We start from the raw sequence: 21,665 nt of genomic DNA on the forward strand, positions 1-21,665 counted from the left end.
AGGTCCTCAGAGCACTGTGTTGGATGACGTTCAGCCGTTGCTTCGCACTAACTTGTTCAATTACCAAAATGTTTATATTGTTTTATATTTCTTTTTAATATAAAAATAAAGAATTTCTGTATTTAAAAAACTGTATTTAAGTGGGAAATAATACATTATGTATTCTTTATCACAAAATTTTTATGCGAGAAACTTCTTATGCAGAAATTTCTTATCCGGCTTCTACTGTATATATAACATTCTTTATTAGAACTAATAAAAATCATACCTGATATAGGATAGGATGGGAAAAAACATGACTAGTTCTACTAGTCATGTTTTTTCCCATCATTCGATTCCCTCATCTGCCAAAACTATAATTTTAAATCAACAAAATTACAGTTTTGAGGCCATTTTCTGCATTACTTCTTCTATCTAGTAGCTGACCATTCTGTAACAGAATATATATTTGACAACTCCTGCTTTTAAGATACTGGAATCGTTGGAAGATCAAGATAAAGTTTGTCAGCTTCTTAGAAACTGTGCTGTGATTGATCAGTCTTCTCTCCTTAGAAGAACATAAGGAAAACTGGTGATCTGCTCTTTCTTTTTATAATGGAATCAGATGTTAGGATTCCAACTGTTCAGGAATACATACAAGGCATTTAAAGTATACTATACTCTCCATGCAGATGGATAATTCTTCTTCAAGCAGCATATCCAGATGGATGGCTTCAGATTGGCCGCTGTGTGCTTTGGCCCGAAAGTCACTGATAAACAGGGGTTTCATTAGGAGTACCCACTATCTGCCATACTAGTGGATTCCCCATGATCAGTCCCCTGTGCTGTATGCATAGTATTTTCCATCCCAAAATATGATTTTGGGGTGATATCAGTTATGGTAACTACAACATTTAGGCACCTCTGTAGCCAGATGGGCAGGAGCACCAGTCGTAGTACACGCTTCTTGATTAGACCGGGGTTCGAGCCCGTGACCACCAAATATGGAGGATGCAGAAAGGTCATGGAATGACCATCGCATATCCCCGGAGCAATACGGCCTTAGTTGCTAATGTTCCTAAAAACCAAATAACAAAACAAACAAACAACATTTAGCTCACAGGTTTTGTGTTCCATATCTGAATGGGTCCCTGCCATGTTAACTGAGAATGGCGGCATGAGAACAAAAGTACCCTTCTGCATTTATTTTTAACAACTTTTATTTTGCTTATCAAAATTTCTATTCTGTCATTCTCAAGGACCTTTCTCCATCCCCTTCCTTTATATGTGAAGGTCATAACCACTTATTTCTGGTTTACTAATTATTCTGTACATCATAATGATCCTAAAAGATCCTAATTTGTATATGTTTAGTTTATGGGTAGGATTTCTCTTGTATCCCAAATAAGGTTGGTGTAAAATTTCACTTTTGTAGTTTCAAGTATTCTCTAGTTTGCTGTGATTTTGGCATCTCACTGTAAACTGTGATCAATGAAAGACAAAATTGAGGTATATAAAATTTGAGCCATTTTGAAAACGTAACCTGAAACTCACGATTACAATCAACAACTTCATAAGAGTGCAAAATGAAGAGTACAAAATGAACACCTAAACCTCTGTCAAAGAGATAAATCAAGAAAGTGAACTATGTTCTAGAAAGACTTGGAAATCAAAAAACCCAAGTGAAATATCCAAGGAAGTGCTGTGCAAATACCATATGGTCATAACTGATAAGAAGTGTGAGCCACAGTAGCACTATGAAGTGTGTATATATTTCAAAATTCAACGTAAACTCATAATCCAAGTCTTACCAACTAATTATCTCTGGTGTGAGAGATGGGCAAAATCACACAACTAAGTATTGTGTGTTTCAGATGCAAATTCATGAGGAAGTGCTTTACATTTACATGTGCAAAATGCTAAAGCAATTTACTCTTTCTCAGAAAGACACACAAACAGACAAATTTAATCAATCAATAAGATAACCAGGACCTGCATGGAAGAAAACCTTTAACCACTCCAACAAGGGAAACCTTTAATCAATAAGTAATGAGCCACATTTGCCCTATACAATAAAGATTGAGGAGTCATATTTCAGTGGAGGCATTTAAATAATTTAAAAATTGTATACATTAATGAAGAGATCAATATACTGATCTCTTCACTGGTCGGTATTAATTTCAGCTGTCAATGCTTGTGTTCATTATTACAAGCTAAATACCATTATTAAAAAAAAAAAAAACTACACATGCAATTTCACTCATTTAGTATTAGCCATATAGAGCAAGGAAACCTTATGCTTTTGCTACAACAAAAAAAAAAATAATAAATAAATAAATAAATAAAAAAAAATAAAATAAAATATATATATATATAGGGTGTTTCAAAAATACACGGCATAACTTCAGGAATGAGTTCCTCATATGTAGACAATAAAAATATTTTGTATCAACATAGTTCCGGAAATGCTTGGTTCCCGAGTTATTAATCGGAATATCTTATCTCCCGCAGGTAATTTCCTTCAGGTACAGGTACAGACAGAATCTGGTGGTTTTCCATTCAGACCGTGTACTCAAATCAGGACAAGTGGATATGCACTTTATGTAAGGTTTGGCGGACGGCAATGCTCTGTAGGCTCATCATTTGTACCACGAAAGGTTCCCAGAATGAAGATGTCCAGACAGGAAAATGTTTAAAGTTGTCCATCGCCACCTTTGTGAACATGGGACCTTTACACCTCGTGCTGCCAACAGAAGACAACCAAGATCTACAACTCCGTAAGCAGAGGAGGAGAATTTGGATGTTGTGCATGCCATTCCTGGAATCAGCACATGCAGAATAGCAATGCAACTGGCTGTTCAACATTTGACTATTTGGAGAGCACATCAACTGTATCCTTACCATCTGCAACGGGTACAGGCCTTGTCACCAGCAGATTACCCTGCGCAAGTTATGTTCTGCCAGTGGTTCTTGCAGCGGTGTAGTACAACTCCTCACTTTCCTGCCTTAGTGATATTTACAGATGAAGCACAGTTCACATGAGACAGAATCCAAAACTTTCACAATCAGTACATATGGGCTGAGGAAAACCCACATGCAATTCTTCCATCACATCACCAACAGTGGTTCAGCCTCAACATCTGGGTGGGTGTTTTTGGTGATAAGTTATTTGGGGTCCATGTACTTCCAAACAAACTCACAGGGCAGGCATACAGAAACTTTCTGGAAAACAACATGCCTGATTTCTTAGATGACACGCCACTGATCAAGCACACTTCGTGCATGATGGCGCTCCCGCACATTTCAGTCACCTAGCCCGCAATTACCTGAGTCGAAGGTTTCCTGGTCGGTAGATAGGTATAGGTGAACCAACTGCCTGGCCTCCACGCTCATCTGATTTAAGCCCACTAGATTTCTTGTGGGGCTATTTAAAGTCATTGGTGTATTCGACTCCGGTAGCTGATGTGGAAACTCTCCGCATTCGAATTGTGGCAGGTTGTGAGACAATGCGAAACGTGCCAGGAATTTGGCATCGTCTTTGCGGGTCCATGAGACATCGATGTGAGGCCTGTATTCGGGCAGAAGGTGGACATTTTGAACAATTACTATAAGGTGATGTGAACAGTTAAGTGTCATAAACAGACCTTCAAAACTCAGAACCCAAGCATTTCCAGAACAATGTTGATATAAAATATTTTTATTGTCTACATATGAGGAACTCATTCCTGAAGTTATGCTGTGTATTTTTGAGATACCCTGTGTATATATATATATATATATATATATATATATATATATATATATACATATATACACACACACAACAGCTGAATATCTTTTTTTTTTTTTTACAAAAAAAGCCCTGTATGTGTATATGTATGTATGTATACCCATATGTATGTATGTATGTATATATATATATATATATATATATATATATATAAATATTGTAGGTAGAACATGTTAACGAGCTTTATGTAAAAATTAAAACTGATGAATATACGGTATATCCTGGGAGCAATATATGTTGTGAAATAAAAGGGGGGTGAAATGAACAGGAAAATAAAACGATAAGATTTGCACCGATTGAAACAATACTAAATAAATTTAAATTTTAAAATTTATTTAGTTTATTTATTTTATTTATTTATTTAAAATTTATTTTTTAAAAATTTAAAATTTATTTAGTATTGTTTCAATCGGTGCAAATCTTATCGTTTTATTTTCCTGTTCATTTCATTCCCCTTTTATTTCACAACATATATCGGCTCCCAGGGTATACCGTATATTCATCAGTTTTAATTTTTACATAAAGCTCGTTAACATGTTCTACCTACAATATTTTATATATATTGTGTACACATTATGGCTGTATGGTATTTTTTGCTATAGCAGTGTCCCTGATCCATAAGTTATGTTATTGTAATTCAGACTTATCTAATTTTAAACTTAATTTTCCTCCCATATCATATAGCTTCTCTATATCATTATTCTTGACTATATAATATAAATATATATATATATATATATATATATATATATATACAGGGTGTCTCAAAAATATTGGTGCAAATGTTTAGGGGAGGTAGGCAACATCTAAAGGAATGTGAATCGCATAGGAACCCATAACCGGAAATATCACTGTAAGTTGGTACACTGAGTTGTTCATCAGTTCGCGAGAGGGGAAAATTTCTGGTTTACTCATTCAAGCAGTAGTGGCCACACGAAGAGCATGCATTGCTATATGAACTGTGAGCTGGCAGCCATGCACCTAGCGTATGGATTAGCAGAGGGCAATGGACGAGCCACTCAACGAATTTATGGAGAACACTTCCCAGACAGACATGTACCAGACCACCGTTTGTTTGAGCGTGTGCATCAAAATTTGTGCGATTATGGGTCATTTAGAGGTAACAGGAGTAGTGTGGGCAGACCATGATCGACGCAAACTCCCACCATGGAAGAAAGTGTGTTGAATGCTGTCCAGAATAATCCTACTAGCACATGTGCCATTGCCTCAAGAGTGTCTCATTGCAGTGTACAGTGTGTCTGGCACGACAATTCCTTACACCCCTTTCATCTCCAAAGGGTTCAGTTACTGCTCCCCCAAGATCATCCTGCACGTTTGGCCTTTACGCAGTGGTTTCTCTAAGAAAGTGTTCAAGACTTGAATTTTCCAGCCTATGTTTTGTTCACGGATGACGTTTATTTCACTCAGGAAGGCTTATTCAATCAGCACTATGCTCATGTGTGGGCTCACGACAACCCACACAGTGTGCGCCGCCATGCGGCACAACATCGCTTCGCAATAAATGTGTGGGCAGGTATGGTTGGTGACTGCTTAGTTGGCCCATACCTGTTACCATTCTGCAAGAACTCCGCTAAATATCGGATCTTTCTTGAACAAGTTCTACCAGGGTTACTTGACGATGTTCCAGCAAATGTAAGGCGCAACATTTGGTTTCAACATGATGGGGCACCTGCCATTATGGAAGGTGTGTTCGTGACCAATTGAGCAGGCATTTTGGGTGTCGATGGATTGACCGGGGTGGATCCGTTGTCTGGCCTCCACGCTCACCTGATTTATCGAGCCTTGATTTCTTTCTGTGGGGGGCCCTCAAATCTATTGTGTATGAATCGCCTGTGGAGATGGAAATGGATCTCGGGGCGAGACTCGTCTGCGCTTCTGCTACTGTCAAAGAAACTCCAGGTGTGTTCGACTGTGTCCGCCAATCCATGCTGCGTCAGTGTCACGCATGCATCGCGTCTCATGGTGGAACCTTCGAACATCTGTTGTAACATCATGAAATGCATCCATCTCGTACTCCATTGTTAATATTATGTCAAATAAATGTTTGCCACTAATTACTGTCTTGTGTCATTTCTGCTTCTTGTGCCTCTGCTACTACTTTCCCGTGACGTTTTTGGTTATGGGTTCCTATGCAATTCACATTCCTTTAGATGTTACCTATCTCCCATAAATGCTTGTACCAATATTTTTGAGACACTGTGTGTATATATATGCCTTTTTTTGTTAAAAAAAAAAAAAAAAAAAAAAAAAAAAAGGTGCGGGTGCCCATTCTTTGCTGTCAGGAAAAAAAAATTGAAAGTTAAAGGGACAGAAAAGTACAGTACTCTAAAATAGTATTTCCTGATATTGTTATTTTAGTAGTAATGTTTTTGGAATAAGAACAACAAATTAAGTATATTAACACACAGTTTATTAAGCATAAATTTATTATTCAAGTATATAAAAAAAATAAGTAAATTGTGTAAAAAAAATAAGTAATAAGAAAAAAAATAAGTAAAAAAAAAAAATTCGTAATAAAGTTTTTATAGGATATTCCAAATTTTTATTGAGTTCTCATCCGACACATTATGCTGACTTCTTTTCATTTGTTTGTGTCCGTTGCTGAATGACGTTTCCGAAGCAGCCACAAATTGACATATTTTTTGCTGGATCGAAGTGTGTCACGGTGGGCCTACAATTTAAGAAATAGTGAAGAAATTGTTTTTGTCATCAACGAAGCTCTGGTTAGGCTGACAATCAGATTTGTTTGTGAAAATTCTCATTCACATTCACTTGATGAAATTGGTATTGTACTCAGAGCGTTCATCAAATGCTCATCAATTTTTCTGAAACCACCTTTTCGATTAGGTATTCTCGAAATCCACAAATTCTATCTCTTTCATTTAATTGAAGCCTAATTGACAATTTTCTAACTTCATTCTCACCAAACGCCAACATTTTATGTTTAGAAGGTTTAATACCCTTCATTGTACTCATTTTCAGTCTCTTGTCATTGATATTGTTACTAGTTCTTAAATTTGAATTTTTTCTTTTCTTTTCTTTTTTTTTTTTTTTTTCTTTTTTTAACTGTCCAGAATGTCATTGTCATTCGGATATTCAGCTACTGTGACCATGTAAACAGAGATAGGGAAAATTTACGGAAAAATGTGGATAACACACTTCCATGAAACAACAGATGATTATTTGTCGAAGTAAAATTAAATTTCTCCTAATTCTCGAACAAGGCGCTTACAGCTGGATTCACAGCGGTGTCCAACCTATGGCCCATATGTAAAGTGAATACAGCATTTTCAATTTTAGCTGTTATCATTATTTTTATTTATTCACCTTATATTCATATTAAGCAGTGATCCCTTCAGGTTGTAAATTTTCTAAAGTGAGCATTTAAAGGCAAAAATAAGGTATTTTTTTTTGAAAAACAAAAGAAAATCATTTTTATAATTTTAATAAAATGTAAAAAATAAATTAGTGACATTTTTGTTACACATAAAAAAAAGTATTGAGAATTTGCATTTTTTTATATATAGCCTGAAAATAAAAAACGGTAACATGAAAACAGAAACTTCCTTTTACATGTAACAAGATATGGAAAATGTAACACACTAATTTTTCTCGAATCACTCAGTGCGGCTCCCGAAAAAAATCCAACTTTGAATATGTCCCCTGTATGGGAAAAGGTTGGACACCAGTAGTGCAATAGAAGAGGGACCAGAGCCCATTGGGAATACCCCTTGATCTGCTCTCTGTTGACCAGTGCGACTTCTCTGTATGTGGGACAGGTGGTGTGATAGGTTTTACCATGTACCCCTAAATTGTAGAATGGTAATCCCTTTAGCTCTCTCAATTCTTGCTTAGCAGCAGCACTAATTTCCTCAATTGCCTGAAGACCAAAAGTGCAAACAGTGCATACCTAGTTAAGTTTCTCCTAAGCTGTTCGTTATATGAAAATTTTCTTCGCTCGCAGAAACTATTTTAAGTATAATTTCCAAGGAGAATTCAAAAAAAATTTGCTATGAAAGGAGTTCATTAAACAGAAGTCCAATTGAATAATTTAGAATTCTAAAAATGGTTATAAAGTTTTATATTGAAAATATCTCAACAATAGACAGTGAAAAATGCAAATTTAGTTAAATAATTAAGCTTATTTGAATAGTAGGTAAACATATGAAATAATAAAGGTGCAGTATGACATACCATTGCGTACTGTCCCAAAAAAAGCACTGTATGCAATGGTACAGCATACTGGCAGCTTTATCAACAGTGACTTGTGACATTTGGATGCAGTACACTTCGAAATATATATATATATATATAAATGTATATACGTTTCATTGTAGATTGTTACCGATTATTGGTGTTTTTCATATAAGTATTAGTGTTCATACAAATTTGTAATCAAGTTAACCTAGTTTGGTTATCTTCATTCCATATGGCCTATCATTATATATATATATATATATATATATATATATACACACACACACACACACTGTGCTGCCACTTTATTAGGTACACCCCCTAGTGTGCATACAAATGGTTTGTCCCACAACGTTGCAAGTCACATGACCACAGTTGTGGATATAAATGCAGCAGAACCTTTCTAGTATTAGTTAAACGTAAAACCATACAAAAGGAGTGATCTAAAGGACTTCGAATGTGGCATGGTAACAGGTGCAAGATGTGCTGGACAAAGCATCTCTGAAATGGCAGTTCTCCTAAACTTTTCACGCACCACGATTTCAAGGGTGTACGAGAATAGTGCAACGAACAGAAAACATCCTCTCAGCGGCAACTCCTGTGGAAGAAAATCGCTTGTTGCTGAGAGAGATGTCAGAGGAGGAGGGCTAGAATTGTGCAAGCAAACAGACGGGTCACAATGTCGCACATCACATCAGAATACAACCTTGGTGTGCAGAACAAAATATTGCAATGGACCACTAGTCACACCTTGTCATGAATGGCCTACAACAGCCAACGGCCACATCGCGTACTTTGTTATCAATGAAGACGAGAGCACACCTCCTGTGGGCACAGCACTGGACTATCGAGGATTGGAAAACAGTTGCTTGGTCTGACGAGTTGAAGTTCACATCCTGCCTAAACATCGTTGCTAACCAAGTGCATCCGTTCATGTTGACAGTTTATCCCCAGTCAGATGGTTACTTCCAGCAGGATAATGCACTGGTGCACAAAGCCCGAATCACTATGTAATGGTTCCAGGAATATGACAATGACTTTTCTTTGCTACAGTGGCCTGCTCAGTTTGCAGATCTCAATCCTATTGAACATCTTTAGGATGAGCTGGAAAAGGCTGTTTTGCTGCAGGCCTACACCTCTGTTAAATCTCAAGGAACTGTGTGACACACTCGTGTCTGCATGGTACTCCATCCCTGCATCTTGTTCAATCAATCCATGCCTAGATGAATTCAGGCTGTTTTGAAGGCTAAAGGAGGCTCAACACACTACTAGGTAGGTGTACTTAATAACGTGGCAGCACAGTGTGTGTGTGTGTGTGTGTGTGTGTGTGTGTGCGCGCACATTTTACTTTACAGTTCACCCACCTTCTATTGGCTTTGTAATTCAGCCCATAATTTTCTTAATTCATCATAACTTTTAGGATATTAACATTCTTTCACCTTTCACATATCTACTATACTTCCTTTTCTACTATCCTCACCCTTCTAGTTACTGGCACTTCGTGTAATTTTCACATCCATTTATGCATACTTTATTCAATATATTAACACAAACTTATATATATATATATATATATATATTAAATAAATAATAATAGTAATAATAAACTACATATTTGACTCCCTCCTCGTGTGTGTTTGTCTATACAGCTGACCTTTGAATTTACAAATGGTCAGCCTCAACCACCCCTGGAGGTACCTTATTTCATTAATTAATAATTTACTGACCAAAAGAAAATAAATAATAACAGGTAGATAACAAAAATAAAATAAACTACCTTGACTTCCTCCTCAAGTAGATGTCTATCCAGCTAACCATTTAATTTCCTCAAGCTTGCAGTCTCAACTACACATGCATGTAACTATTCCAGCAATTAATAACTCATTGGCTAAAAGATGACTTCCTGTAATCAGTCTAAACCTTTTCCCCATAATTTGAATTTAGGACCCATTGGAATCATTTATAATTGCGAAAATTCTGCCCTCATTCAGTTTCCCCTCTCAGAGCCTTATATACTTCAATCAAGTCTTCTCTAAGGTAACTAGTTTCCAAGTGCTATAGCCCATATATTCAGTCTTTCCGCATATAGATACCCTTTTGTTGATCTTTGGACCCTTTTTGAGCACTTTTTTTTTTTTGTGCTGTCTCCATACTTTAACACAGTATTCCAAGTGTGATCTTACAGTTCCCTTATATAGTGAGATTATAACCCCAATCTCTACAAGCAATTGTACAATACATCATCAATAGTACACCATGGGCCTCCCTCACTATCTGACTACATTGCAGAGACAGAACTTCATGTCCAACTGTATCATAACTCCCAAATCCCTTTTTAATTCTACTGTTTTTAGTTCAGCTCCAAACAGGTATGTAACTTATTTTGGGGTTGCTGCTCCCTGTAAGAACTAGCATTTAGCTGTATTAAAACATAGCTGCCACTTCTTTGGCCGTCCCTAAAGTCTATCTAAGTCATCCAAAAGAAGCTCTGCTTGGCACCAGTTATTAACCACTCTACTAATCTTGACATCATATGCAAATTTTGACATCGCACCTTGTATCCCTCATTGATGTCATTTAGGAAAATCAAAAACAGCAGTGGTCTCAGTACCAATCCTTCAGAAGCCACATTTTTTACATTAGCCCAACTAGAAGACTAACCATCAATCATAGCCTCTTGCCTTGCAGCCATCCTGAAAACTACCTAAGGATTTTTGTTCCGATTCCAACATGTTACTATACAAGATAGGTTACTATATAAGCTGTTCCAGCTTGTTTAGTAACTTATCATGTGGGTCCAAGCCAAATGCTTGCTGAATCCAAGAAGAAATGTCTAAATTATTTCCTGCATCAAGCTCATAGGTGACTTTACCAAATTAGGTAACCAGGCTAGTTAAAAGTGATTTTCCCTTTACAAAACCATGTTGTGTTTCATTCAGAATTTCATTTCTATCTAAATGATCCTGTATTGCACTCTGGATTACTCCACAATTATCCCTACCACTGAAGTCAGACTAACCGGTCAGTTACTCACTTCTCTCTTTGAACTGCCTTTATGTAATGGTGGTACACTGGCAATGCAATTCTCCATTCCAAAGGAATCTCTCCAAAATCCAATGTCCCCATAATTAACCTCAATGTTTCAGTACACTCTGGCTGCCTCCCTCCCTCAAAATTACTGGGTATACTCCAGGAATTTTACTTGCCTTTAGGCTTGAAAGTTTTTCTAATAAACAGTCATTTGTAATTTCGAAATCACTAATTTCACACGTCTCAGCCCCACTCGCACAGCCTCTCCTCAGCATGAAAGGTCATTCGACAGTAAAAACTGATGTGAGTACCTATTCAAATGTTCATATTTGTAAAGTACCTATTCAAACCTATACCTAGACCTATTCAAATCCTCATACCTATTCATATTATCGTCATGAATTGCCTTTGGCGTGCCTTTTTTCCCCAAATATTGGATGACTGCACGGTGACTAATTTCATCCATCTTTCCTCATTCACACAACTTTGACTTCAGGACCTGTATTAAATTAATTAATACAAAATAAATAAATTAATAAATCTTTTTATTAATTTAATAAAATTAATAAAAAGATATTCAAACTGAATGAAACTTGCTGGATTACTATTTGAAATGTTATACTGAAATTTTTTTAAGCTGTACTACTACCGTTTCATAATCAGGCCAAACATTTTTCAAAAAAAAAAAAAAAAAACAAGTTCCTCTCATGAGGTCCTTTATGAGAGGAACACGGAATTACTGAGAGATTCTAAATGGAGTGCAGGGCAGAAGGTTGTGATTAATGGATATTCTTCAGATTGGCAAACATCGAAGTGGTGTTCCTCAAGGAGTGGTTCTTGGACAAGTGTCGTTTCTAATTTTCATAAAAGACATCAACAAATGGATAAAGAGGGTGATGTCAAAATTTGCAGATCTAAGGATGGGAGAGTCATTAATGATCAATGCCAAGTAGCACTCCTTCAGGATGACTTGAACAGGCTTAAAGAATGGTCAAAAAAGTGGCAGCCTATATTTTAATGCAGCAAAATGCAACCCAAAATTAACTTATTTATTTGAATTAAATAAGGTTGAATTAAAAACAGCAGAGGAAGAACTAGATCTCAGAGTTATGATGCGAGCAGATATGAAGTTTTCTAAATAGTGTAAACAGGCAGCCAAGAAAGCCTACAGTAGTCCATCAATGATTTATTGAACAATATCGTGCAGAGATATGGATGTCATAATCCCACTGTGCAAGGCAATTGTAAGACTGCATTTGGAATACGGTTTCGGTTTTTTTTTTTAGGAGCATTAGCAACTAAGGCCATATTGCTCCGGGAATATGCGGTGGTCATTCCCTTGACCTTTCCGCATCCTCCGTATTTGGTGGTGACGGGCTCGAACCCCGGTCTAATCAAGAAGCGTGTACTACGCACTGCTGCTCCTTCCCACCTGGCTACGGAGGCGCCGCATTTGGAATACTGTGTTCAAGTATGGAGACTTCATCTGAAAAAATACAACTGAGCTTTCTGAAAGGATCCAAAGATAGGCAACTCATATAGCAAGATTGACAAAAGAGTAACCATATGAGGAACAACTTTGTTTATGTGGGCTACTGAGCTTGGCAACCAGGCACTTTAGGGGGGGGGGCGAATTCCATAAACTAGGGGCATGTATTCAAATTACAAGGGAAGAGGTTTAGACTTGATTGCAGGAAGTTTTCTTTTAGCCACTGAGTTGATTATTAGAGCCAGTTGCCTCTTAGAGGTAGCTGAGGCTGAATCGTTTGAAAAAATTCAAAGGTCAATAGTCTATGTAAGGAGGGAAATGCATAATCTGTATTTTCTTATCGTGAATCCAGAAATGTAGACCAATATACATAAGGAGCTCACACATGAAATCTGTGAATCAACATGCTCACATCTTATTAGCAAAAAGGCCTCTTGCATCAGGAATATTCATTGATTCAATTTCTCAAATACACTAATACCAATGAAATAAGACTAAAACAAGATTTATAATCATAATAAATTAATGATCCTTTTAATCACAAGTACAATCTTGAATATGCCAATATTGTATTGGCATATTCAAGAAACTGATGCAGTGTTTACTCCTGAAAGTATTAAATCCTATACAAAAATAAATTTAAAAAAATAAAACAGAATAGAAATAATATATAAATCATTTGACTAGAGGGGTCTCATCTCATCAGGACCCAAAAGGCCTTGGTGAGTGAAAAAACTTGTCATAAACAGTTACTGATTTAGAAATAATAGATCAAGGTTTACATGGCACAGCTGCTCAACCTCAGACCCATAGCAGAGTTTAGGGGGTTATTGATGAGATGAGGGTGTGGTGAATGAAATCTTTATGTAAGGCTTCATCAAACAGCTCAGTGAATGACCATATAATCCTTGAACACACAGCAGTAGTTAAAAGATTGTGGAGGACTTATCAATATCTTTTGAACAGGCACACACCAAGTTTCAACTTGCTATGCACCAGTTTAGCAGAAAACTGTTTTGAGCGACTACTTCTCATTTGTTGTAAGTAACAAAAATGACATTTGAACATTAGATTTTGTTGTAAAATTGGAAAATCAGCCAAGAAAACATATCAAATGCTCATTACAGTTTATAGGGATGATGGTATGTAAAAAAAAAAAAAAAGAAAGAAAAGAAAATTTTTTGCTTGAAGATAAAGAAAGATGTAGTTGCCCATTTACAACCTGAAACGATAAAAAACATCAAACATCAATGCTATGTTAAAAAATGATAAGGCATAATCTAAAAAATACATTCAAAATATAAAATCATTATGAATACAAGTATAATACAAATCTTACGTAGGTCCACGAGAACTCCATGTATATCCCATACCAGGTAGTTTCTCTCTTAATGAATATTCTGCTAACATCATATCAGGGGAAACATATGCAGCAACACCTAATGAAATAATATTAAGTTAATATAATATATTAATGAATCTACAAGAGCTAATTCAAGAAAGCTAAAATTCAAAATGCAATTTCTCAGCCGTATAAAAATGCCAGTTACAATGGAGGTTTTACATTTTATATTAAAAATAGAATAATTTATAAAGCCTTAAAACAAACTAAGTAGTTTGTTTTAAAATTTTGATAAAAATTTGGACTTTTAATGTTGCCAATGTTATTTCCAACTTATGATATACTCTAAGCAGAGTGGCATGGTGGCAATGGAAATCACACAAGGTGCATTGTCAACTTTAGTTACACAACTATCGTAGTTGCTTGGATGGAACACATCGCTTTATGTGACAGTGTGTGCACAGGCAATTTTTATATTTTAGCAACTAAAAGGAGGCAATATGTTACATAGTGCTTTAAAAATGTATATACAATATTAAATGTGCCCTAACCATTGTCTTATCCTGTTGTAATAAAGCAATGGTTAAGACATTTAATATTGCATAGAAATCTTGGAAACCTTATTTTGAGGAAGGATGTGGTCTGTTGGATCAAGTGCAAAGAAGAGCAACAAGATTGGTCAGGGGTACAAAAGGGTTCTTTTTAACCAATAAAAAAAATCGGTTCTGTAAATTTCAATGTCCAGAAACTAGGCTTCATTGAAGCGTTTAATAAAGTGAGTAAACTAAATGCTCGTGGCACCTTTACTCTTTCTCAAACATCACACATAAGTGGACAAACAAATTGAAAAAAGGGATGGTTGGGGGGGGGGGGTGACAGATGTGCAAAAATATGCTTTCAGCCAGAGGGTAGCTGATTATTGGAGCAAGCTGTCACCTTTATTTATTTTGTAGTTTGAATAACTTTAAGGAAGAATTAAACAAAATTAAGAGAGATCAGTTGGGTAGTTTCTTCTTTTTAGTTGAAGTTGTATAACTTGCTTCCTTGCATAATTTGCCACTACTAATAACTAAATAAATTGTACATATAGTTTTTGTACATATGGTTCTTTGGTGTCACCTATTTCTAGGTGACACCAAATTTCTATTAGCCCCATTATGTCATCACTGGTTGCCCTACCAGGAGTGCAGACTCTCATTTTATTAACAACACTTGTAATACTGCTGCGGACACAGTTCAAATTGTGTTTTTGTTTATTTGTACCCCTGCACATCACTTAGAGCTGTTGCGCGTGTATTAGTATTAGCTTACCATTCATATATATAAAATATTGCTGTCCTTTTCATATTTCCAAAATTAGACAACTCTTTGTCTTTTGAAACTTCCTAACTCTTGTGATATGTATATTTTATTATCTCTAGGAACGAGGTTTTTCTGTGACATGTTCATTAGCTTGCTAATGAAAATTCAGGACTTTTTGTGATAATTTCAATGTCTTATACTTAACAAGCATTGTAATCTGTAGTAAAGAAACAGCTTTAAGTGCCTTAATTACAGATATTTATTAATTTTTGTATTTATCTAAATATTTAGAAAATTAAATATAAAAGTAAAGTTGGCCTTACCATTGTGAAAATCGCAATATTATTGTAGTAGCCAGAAGTTTGTAAGCAGAATCAGAAGTTGAGTCTTCAATATTTTCTTTTGCAAGGTTCTGCGAGTATATATATTAATATTGTAGTGTTTTATAAATTTATCCTAATACAGTAAGACCCCCATATCGGGGGGGGGGGGGGGAAGATACGTTCCAAGACCTACCATGGATGGCTGAAACTGCGGTATAAGCGAACACCTGCCGACCCCATATATAACGTGGTTTTCTTGTACATACATACGTATAAAGTTTAATTCATAAATTAAACATACAGTAAGATATTACCAACATTAAATACGGTAATAATAAAGTACATTGTACATTATTATACAGTACTGTACTCTCTCGAATGAAAATGATACTGACATTTTAGCCTAATCCTCAAGAAACGATAGAGCAATGAAAAAATATCATGTATCAAAGGATGATGGAGCAATGAAAATTATACTTTCTATACACCTCAAAGGAAGAAGGCACAACAGAAAAACATACCTGTACTGTTACACATTTTACAATGAAAAATACCTGTACAGTACTATTGTATCATGTACTGTACCTGTATATCATGTAATGAAAAGAGTTTTACTTGTTAGAAAATATCTTAGCCTATTGTGGGTGCTCACTGGCTTTTCCATTGTTGCTGTGATGATCCATAATGACGATGATACTGTACAATGCCTATGATGATGAGATGAAGTGGGGCGATAGTGTAGGCATTGTGTGTTCTTCTAGGCTAATGACCATCTGACAAGACGCCAGTAGGATCATCTTCCGAAGCTGGAGAAGACGAAGATGACTGTCGTTGGATGACATCAGGAGTAGACGATGTTGGTGGCTGTGGATCATCGATAGTGGACACTTTTTTTTTGACCTTTTTGAAGAACATTGTGATAGGGAGTTGTTTCTTTTGCCTTTTTAATTCATCAAACATATGCTGGAGAGGTTCTGTTGCTTCCGTTATCAAATGGGTAACTTTAATGCAGCATTCCATCACAGGATCATAATCCATTATCTTCTCCTTTAAGTTTTGTACCATCCGAAACATTTCAGCAAATTTTTCAAGCATCCACTTTGCTGGTTCAGCTTCAGTTTCTTCTTCCTCATGTTCTTCCTCTGTAGACGACCTAACAAGGTCTTCCAACTCCTCGTTCGTCAAAACCTCAATTTCTTCGATATGATCTACGATTTCTTCAGCTATCATATCGACCAATTCATCACCACCAACTTCTCTTGCTGTTCGGATGATCCTGTTTACCTCTCCATCGATTCCTGGGAAGCCCTTGAAATCATGGATGACTTCACTCCACAAATTCTTCCAGCACATTCACCATTTCTGGTTCATCCATTGCACCTTTTATGAATGTTATTGCATCAGCAATGATGAATGATTTCCAGAAGTCCATGATTTCAATGTCAGGGTCGGCATCAATCGCTGCTCAAATCATCTTGAACACTTGCCGACTGTATGTGGCCTTGACACACCTAATGGTTCCCTGATTGAGTCTCATCTTTTTTCCAAAAGTCCTCGTATAGGCTTAAGGCCTTTTGCCATAACACATTTCAATCAATGGGCATCCTTTTTCTGTTCATATCTTCCACCCAAAAATTGAATGCTTTTCCACCTTCACTAATTCGTTCTTACCATGCAACCTGGAAATCTCCAGATGCGATTTTCTTTCTTTTTCAATCATATCGAGAATTTTTACTTTTTCACTAATGGGAAGCACTTCACAGCTTTGCCTAGAAGCACTACCAGCACCACTACTCTTGTACTTTGGGGCCATTATTACAGTAAATAAGGGCTTTCTTAAACAAAGACAGTGCAATAACGCTACAATGAATGCGATCAGTGAGAAACTGGAGGCAGATTGGGCGAAGTTTAGCATGGGAGTGTGGGTATGGGGACAAAGGGAGATGAGTCATGTACTGGGCTGGCAGACTTCACCATGTTACAGCCTGTACTAGCTTGGCAGGCAGTTTGAAACTTATGAACAGTTTATATTTTTATTTTCTGGAATTTTTCAAATTTCATCCCCCCCCCCCCCGGTTTTTTTTTTCCATGGTTAACCGGGGGTAACTGAATCAGTGGATATGGGGGCACAACTGTACATATATTGCTATTGTGGCTGGGGAATAGTGTAATGTTATTACTAGGTAGAAGCGTATCACACAGCACTGGTGTGTTTTTAGTTTAGAATTCTAGCTTATTGCTGTATGACTAATTAAATTTTTTTCTTTTCTATTTTTTTTTTTTTTTTTAATGAGATTATATCTAGGACTAGAGCAGCAAAGCAAATGAATTAGAATAGTGAGACTGCTTCGGCTTGAGGAGAATGTGTGTGGAGATGGGGGGATTGTAGATGGTGAGTCTCCTACAAATCAGGGCTTTATTACATGCATAATGCCAAGATGGCTTTGTGTGCTAGGTGAAGTGAGAGTGGGAAAATTGAGTTTAGTGTTTTGTTGGATGAATGAGTGCTTAAAGAAAATGATAACTGTCTTGCAGTTCCAGTTACACACTGCCAGTACTTCAAAAGAATTAAATTAGGGAACTCATCAAGCAATCAGTTACCCAGCCAACCTTCATGTTAGGGTCTAACCACAGGGATGTGGTGCACAGCAGGATTATCATAAGCTGTATGCACTGGTCTCACAGAAGGTAATTACTCTTGGTGACTATTGTCAGAGAAATGGGGAATATTTTATTCAATAAGTAAAGAGAGGGAATAGGAGCAAAATACAGCTGCCAGGGACAAAAATTGAAAATATTGAGGAACAATTATCTTTTAAGGATACAAAAGGTGATATTGTCGTGCTAAGGATGTTAAGCATAGGCATTCTGATTTTACATAAGTATGAGGTGATGTCAAGAAAAAGCTGCAAAAACTTTGCAAGTTTCTTTTGTCACAACGTGATAAGAGGGTGTTTATCCCAAGAATCTTGCCAATCAATTCAGCCTGTGCTTGTAACATATGGGACTGTTTTTTCAGGGAAATAAAAGGGTTGGAAGAATATTTGCTGATATTATCTAGGCAGTTTTAGGTGAGTAGAAAATTGCTAGTTTGTGGGGGGGGGGGGGGGAACAGACTAATGGTTTAACAGCAGCCATAAGCAGAGGTGAAATTGATTCTTTCATTGCTTCTGTTTTGACATGCAGTAGTCTAAAAAGAAGGGGAGAGCACTGCATGCCCTGCTGGGGATGCACATGGGACTAGCAAATATATGGGCTATGTAAGAGTTTTAAAAATACAAATAAGCATATGTTTACTTCCTTGTACACTAATGCTGAGAATACAGTAATTAAATTTGATAACTTTGAAGTATTGTTAAGTTATTAGATGATAAAATTATAGGTATAAATTGAAGAATGGTGTTGTTCTGATATTGGGGGGTGCAATATTTGAATACTGTGATTATAATGCATAGAAAGGACAAGCATTAGAGGAGGAGGAGGACGACGAGGAGGTGAGGAGTGATTCTTTTAAGAAGAAGCACAGACTCTAAAACAGTACAACCAGTAGATGCATGTCGTAATATTAGTGTGGTGTGATGTAAGCCCTAGAGAAACAAAAGTGACATTTGAAGTGCTGACCAAATGACTGTGATGAGTATAATGGACAATTATACAGACAAATAGTGTGCCAGAAAACAAGAATGGTTTATCATAGGGGACTTAAACTTTCTAGATATCAATTTGAAAATGTGGATTGACAGCTCTCAGTAACAAAACATTTCTTAAACTGCTGGATGACTACTTTCTATGAAGTAGAAAGTAGTCATCCAGCATTAGATGGATGGATGATCTAAGAATCAAGAGAAGGAATTTTAGGTGGGTATGAACATAGCATATTGATATGTGATTTATTCAAAGAAATTGGTGTCAAGGATAAAGGGAGTTTTTTTTTTTTTTTTTTTAAATGATTTTTTTATGAAAAATGATTTAATGATTTATGAAGGCATATCATGCCTTCATAAATAACAATCTAAGTTTGCAGATGACACACAGGCTGGCAGGGTAAGAGGAATCAACGCATAATGCTGCAGCAACAAGACCTAGATAAATTAGGCAGAATGGGATGAGAAGTGGCAACTGAGGTATAACACTGGTAAATGCAAGCCACTTCACTTGATAATCCCAGATTAACTGTCCAATTATATGTCCAATCACACTCAAAATGTTGAAGAACAAAATAAATGTAGGGGTAATTGTAGTCTGACATGAAGTACTCTGAGCAGTGCAGCAAGCTGCCAGGACAGCTCATGGAGTTGGTTGGTTGATATGTTGTTTAATGGCACAAGGGCTGCTAATGCCATATTCTGCGTGATTCTATTCGGTAGTGCAATTACCAGTTAAAATCTGTAAAATAATCCCATCTGCTTTAAGAAATAAAAGAACTCAGCTAGATTTGCATTGTCTCCAATCAGATGGGGTAATGTCAAAGGTTCTTGCAGATGTGAAAGCGATTTGAAAATTTTGTTTTGATAATTATTTTAATGATTGCAATTTATTAGAATATGCCTCGCCATAAGTGTAGTCTGACAAAATGTACAAATAGGCGGATTTTCCCCCTTGAGTAGATAGATATGGGTTAGATATGTATGCCCAATACACGTCCTAGCCAGGATCACCTCCTCTTGCCTATTTGATCGCATGCTTGATGGCCACAACTTAGGTTCCTGTTTAAGTTTGATTTGATTTGATTTTTTATGGCGCATCGGCAGCTAAGACCATAATGCGCCAAGTCACATTTAAAATACTACTAAAAATTTTGGTAGCCAAGGCTACCACGTCAGGCAATTAGTTTTTAGGTAAAAGAGGTAGTAATTAAAAGCATAAAACTTATATCTTTGTATAGAAATTAATAGAATGTAAAAAGTTAAAAACGTCAGACATGTTGTCTCTGTCGCCTATTAACTGACTGAGTGTAAATGGCTCAGTCAAATTATTAAAAGCGGTAAAACACAAGCACCGTGCTTCAATAAAAGTAGGACATTCTATTAAAATATGACTGATGGTTAAAATGACATTACACATCTCGCACATAGGTGGGTCATCCGCCCTCAGCAAGTAGGAATGGGTTAGATGACTATGACCTATGCAGAGCCGAGCAAGAACAACTTCCTCTCTTCGGACCCTGCGTAAACTGGACAGCCATTGCGTAATTACAGGCTTAATATGACGTAGTTTATTTGTGGTCTGTCCGTGCCAAGAATCTTGCCATTGGGAATATAATCTAGAGCGTATTATTTGCCTGTAGTCTGTATAGGGGACTAACAGGCAATGATTATCCAGGGAAATGGCTGATTTGGCAGCGGTATCAGCTAGTTCATTTCCCCGAATCCCAATGTGGCTTGGGATCCAGCAAAAGCGAATATCAAACTCCAATTCTACAAGAGAAAATAGAATGTGCCGGATCCTGGACAGGATCGGATGAGGGTTATACCCCACCGATACTAGAGCCTGTAACACGCTTAATGAATCGCAATAGATCATATACCTCTGGTAGTCGTGATTTTTAATGTGATCTAGGGCTGTTTCTATAACACGCAACTCCCAGTATAAATGCTACTTTCATGTGGGATCTTATAAGACAATGTTTTGTGAGGGAACACAACAGCAGATCCCACATAACATTCTAACTTTGAGCCATCTGTATAGACAGGCACAAAGTCAGAATACTGCTGTCTATGTGATGCAAAGAGTTGCTGGTAGACAGATGGCGGTGTAGTAGCCTTCTCCCAGATCTTAAGGGAGAAGTCACAAGTTGGAAAACAGGCATGCCAGGGTGGAAGGAATTGCCTTGGTGACTGGGCAACGTTGTCTACCGTCAAGTTCATTCAACAGCCCTTGAATTCGAATACCAAAAGGTTTGTTGGCTGTCCGACGCGTGTTGTAGAGGTTTTCCCAGCGCGGCTCAAAAACGGATGGCCACGTGGGATGATCGGGCAGGGATTTTAATTTGAAGGCGTACTGTAACAACAACTGCATACGACGAAGACACAGAGATGGTTCATTTGCTTCAACGTAAAGGCTTTGGACAGGAGATGTGCGAAATGCTCCAATGGCTGTCCGGATGGCTTGATGGTGGATTGGATCTAACCACCGAAGTGCACTATCTCTAGCAGAACCATAAACCTGAGACCCATAGTCGAGTTTGGAACG

The 21,665-nt window shown here is 36.9% G+C and overlaps 1 protein-coding gene across 1 annotated transcript in view; it reads right to left on the reverse strand.

The window, feature by feature from the left end:
* The window catches only part of TppII (Tripeptidyl-peptidase II), a 647,643-nt gene that overhangs the window by 372,271 nt on the left and 253,707 nt on the right, over positions 1-21,665 (reverse strand). Inside the window, exon 11 of the mRNA XM_090387764.1 lies at positions 13,846-13,945. Within this exon, the coding sequence (XP_090243890.1) occupies positions 13,846-13,945 (100 nt within the window). The remainder of the gene's footprint in view (positions 1-13,845; positions 13,946-21,665) is intronic.

This window comes from Mastigoproctus giganteus, chromosome 13 (assembly GCF_048544385.1).
Source record: "Mastigoproctus giganteus isolate SK-2022 chromosome 13, ASM4854438v1, whole genome shotgun sequence".
Classification (NCBI taxonomy): Eukaryota; Metazoa; Arthropoda; class Arachnida; order Uropygi; family Thelyphonidae; genus Mastigoproctus; species Mastigoproctus giganteus.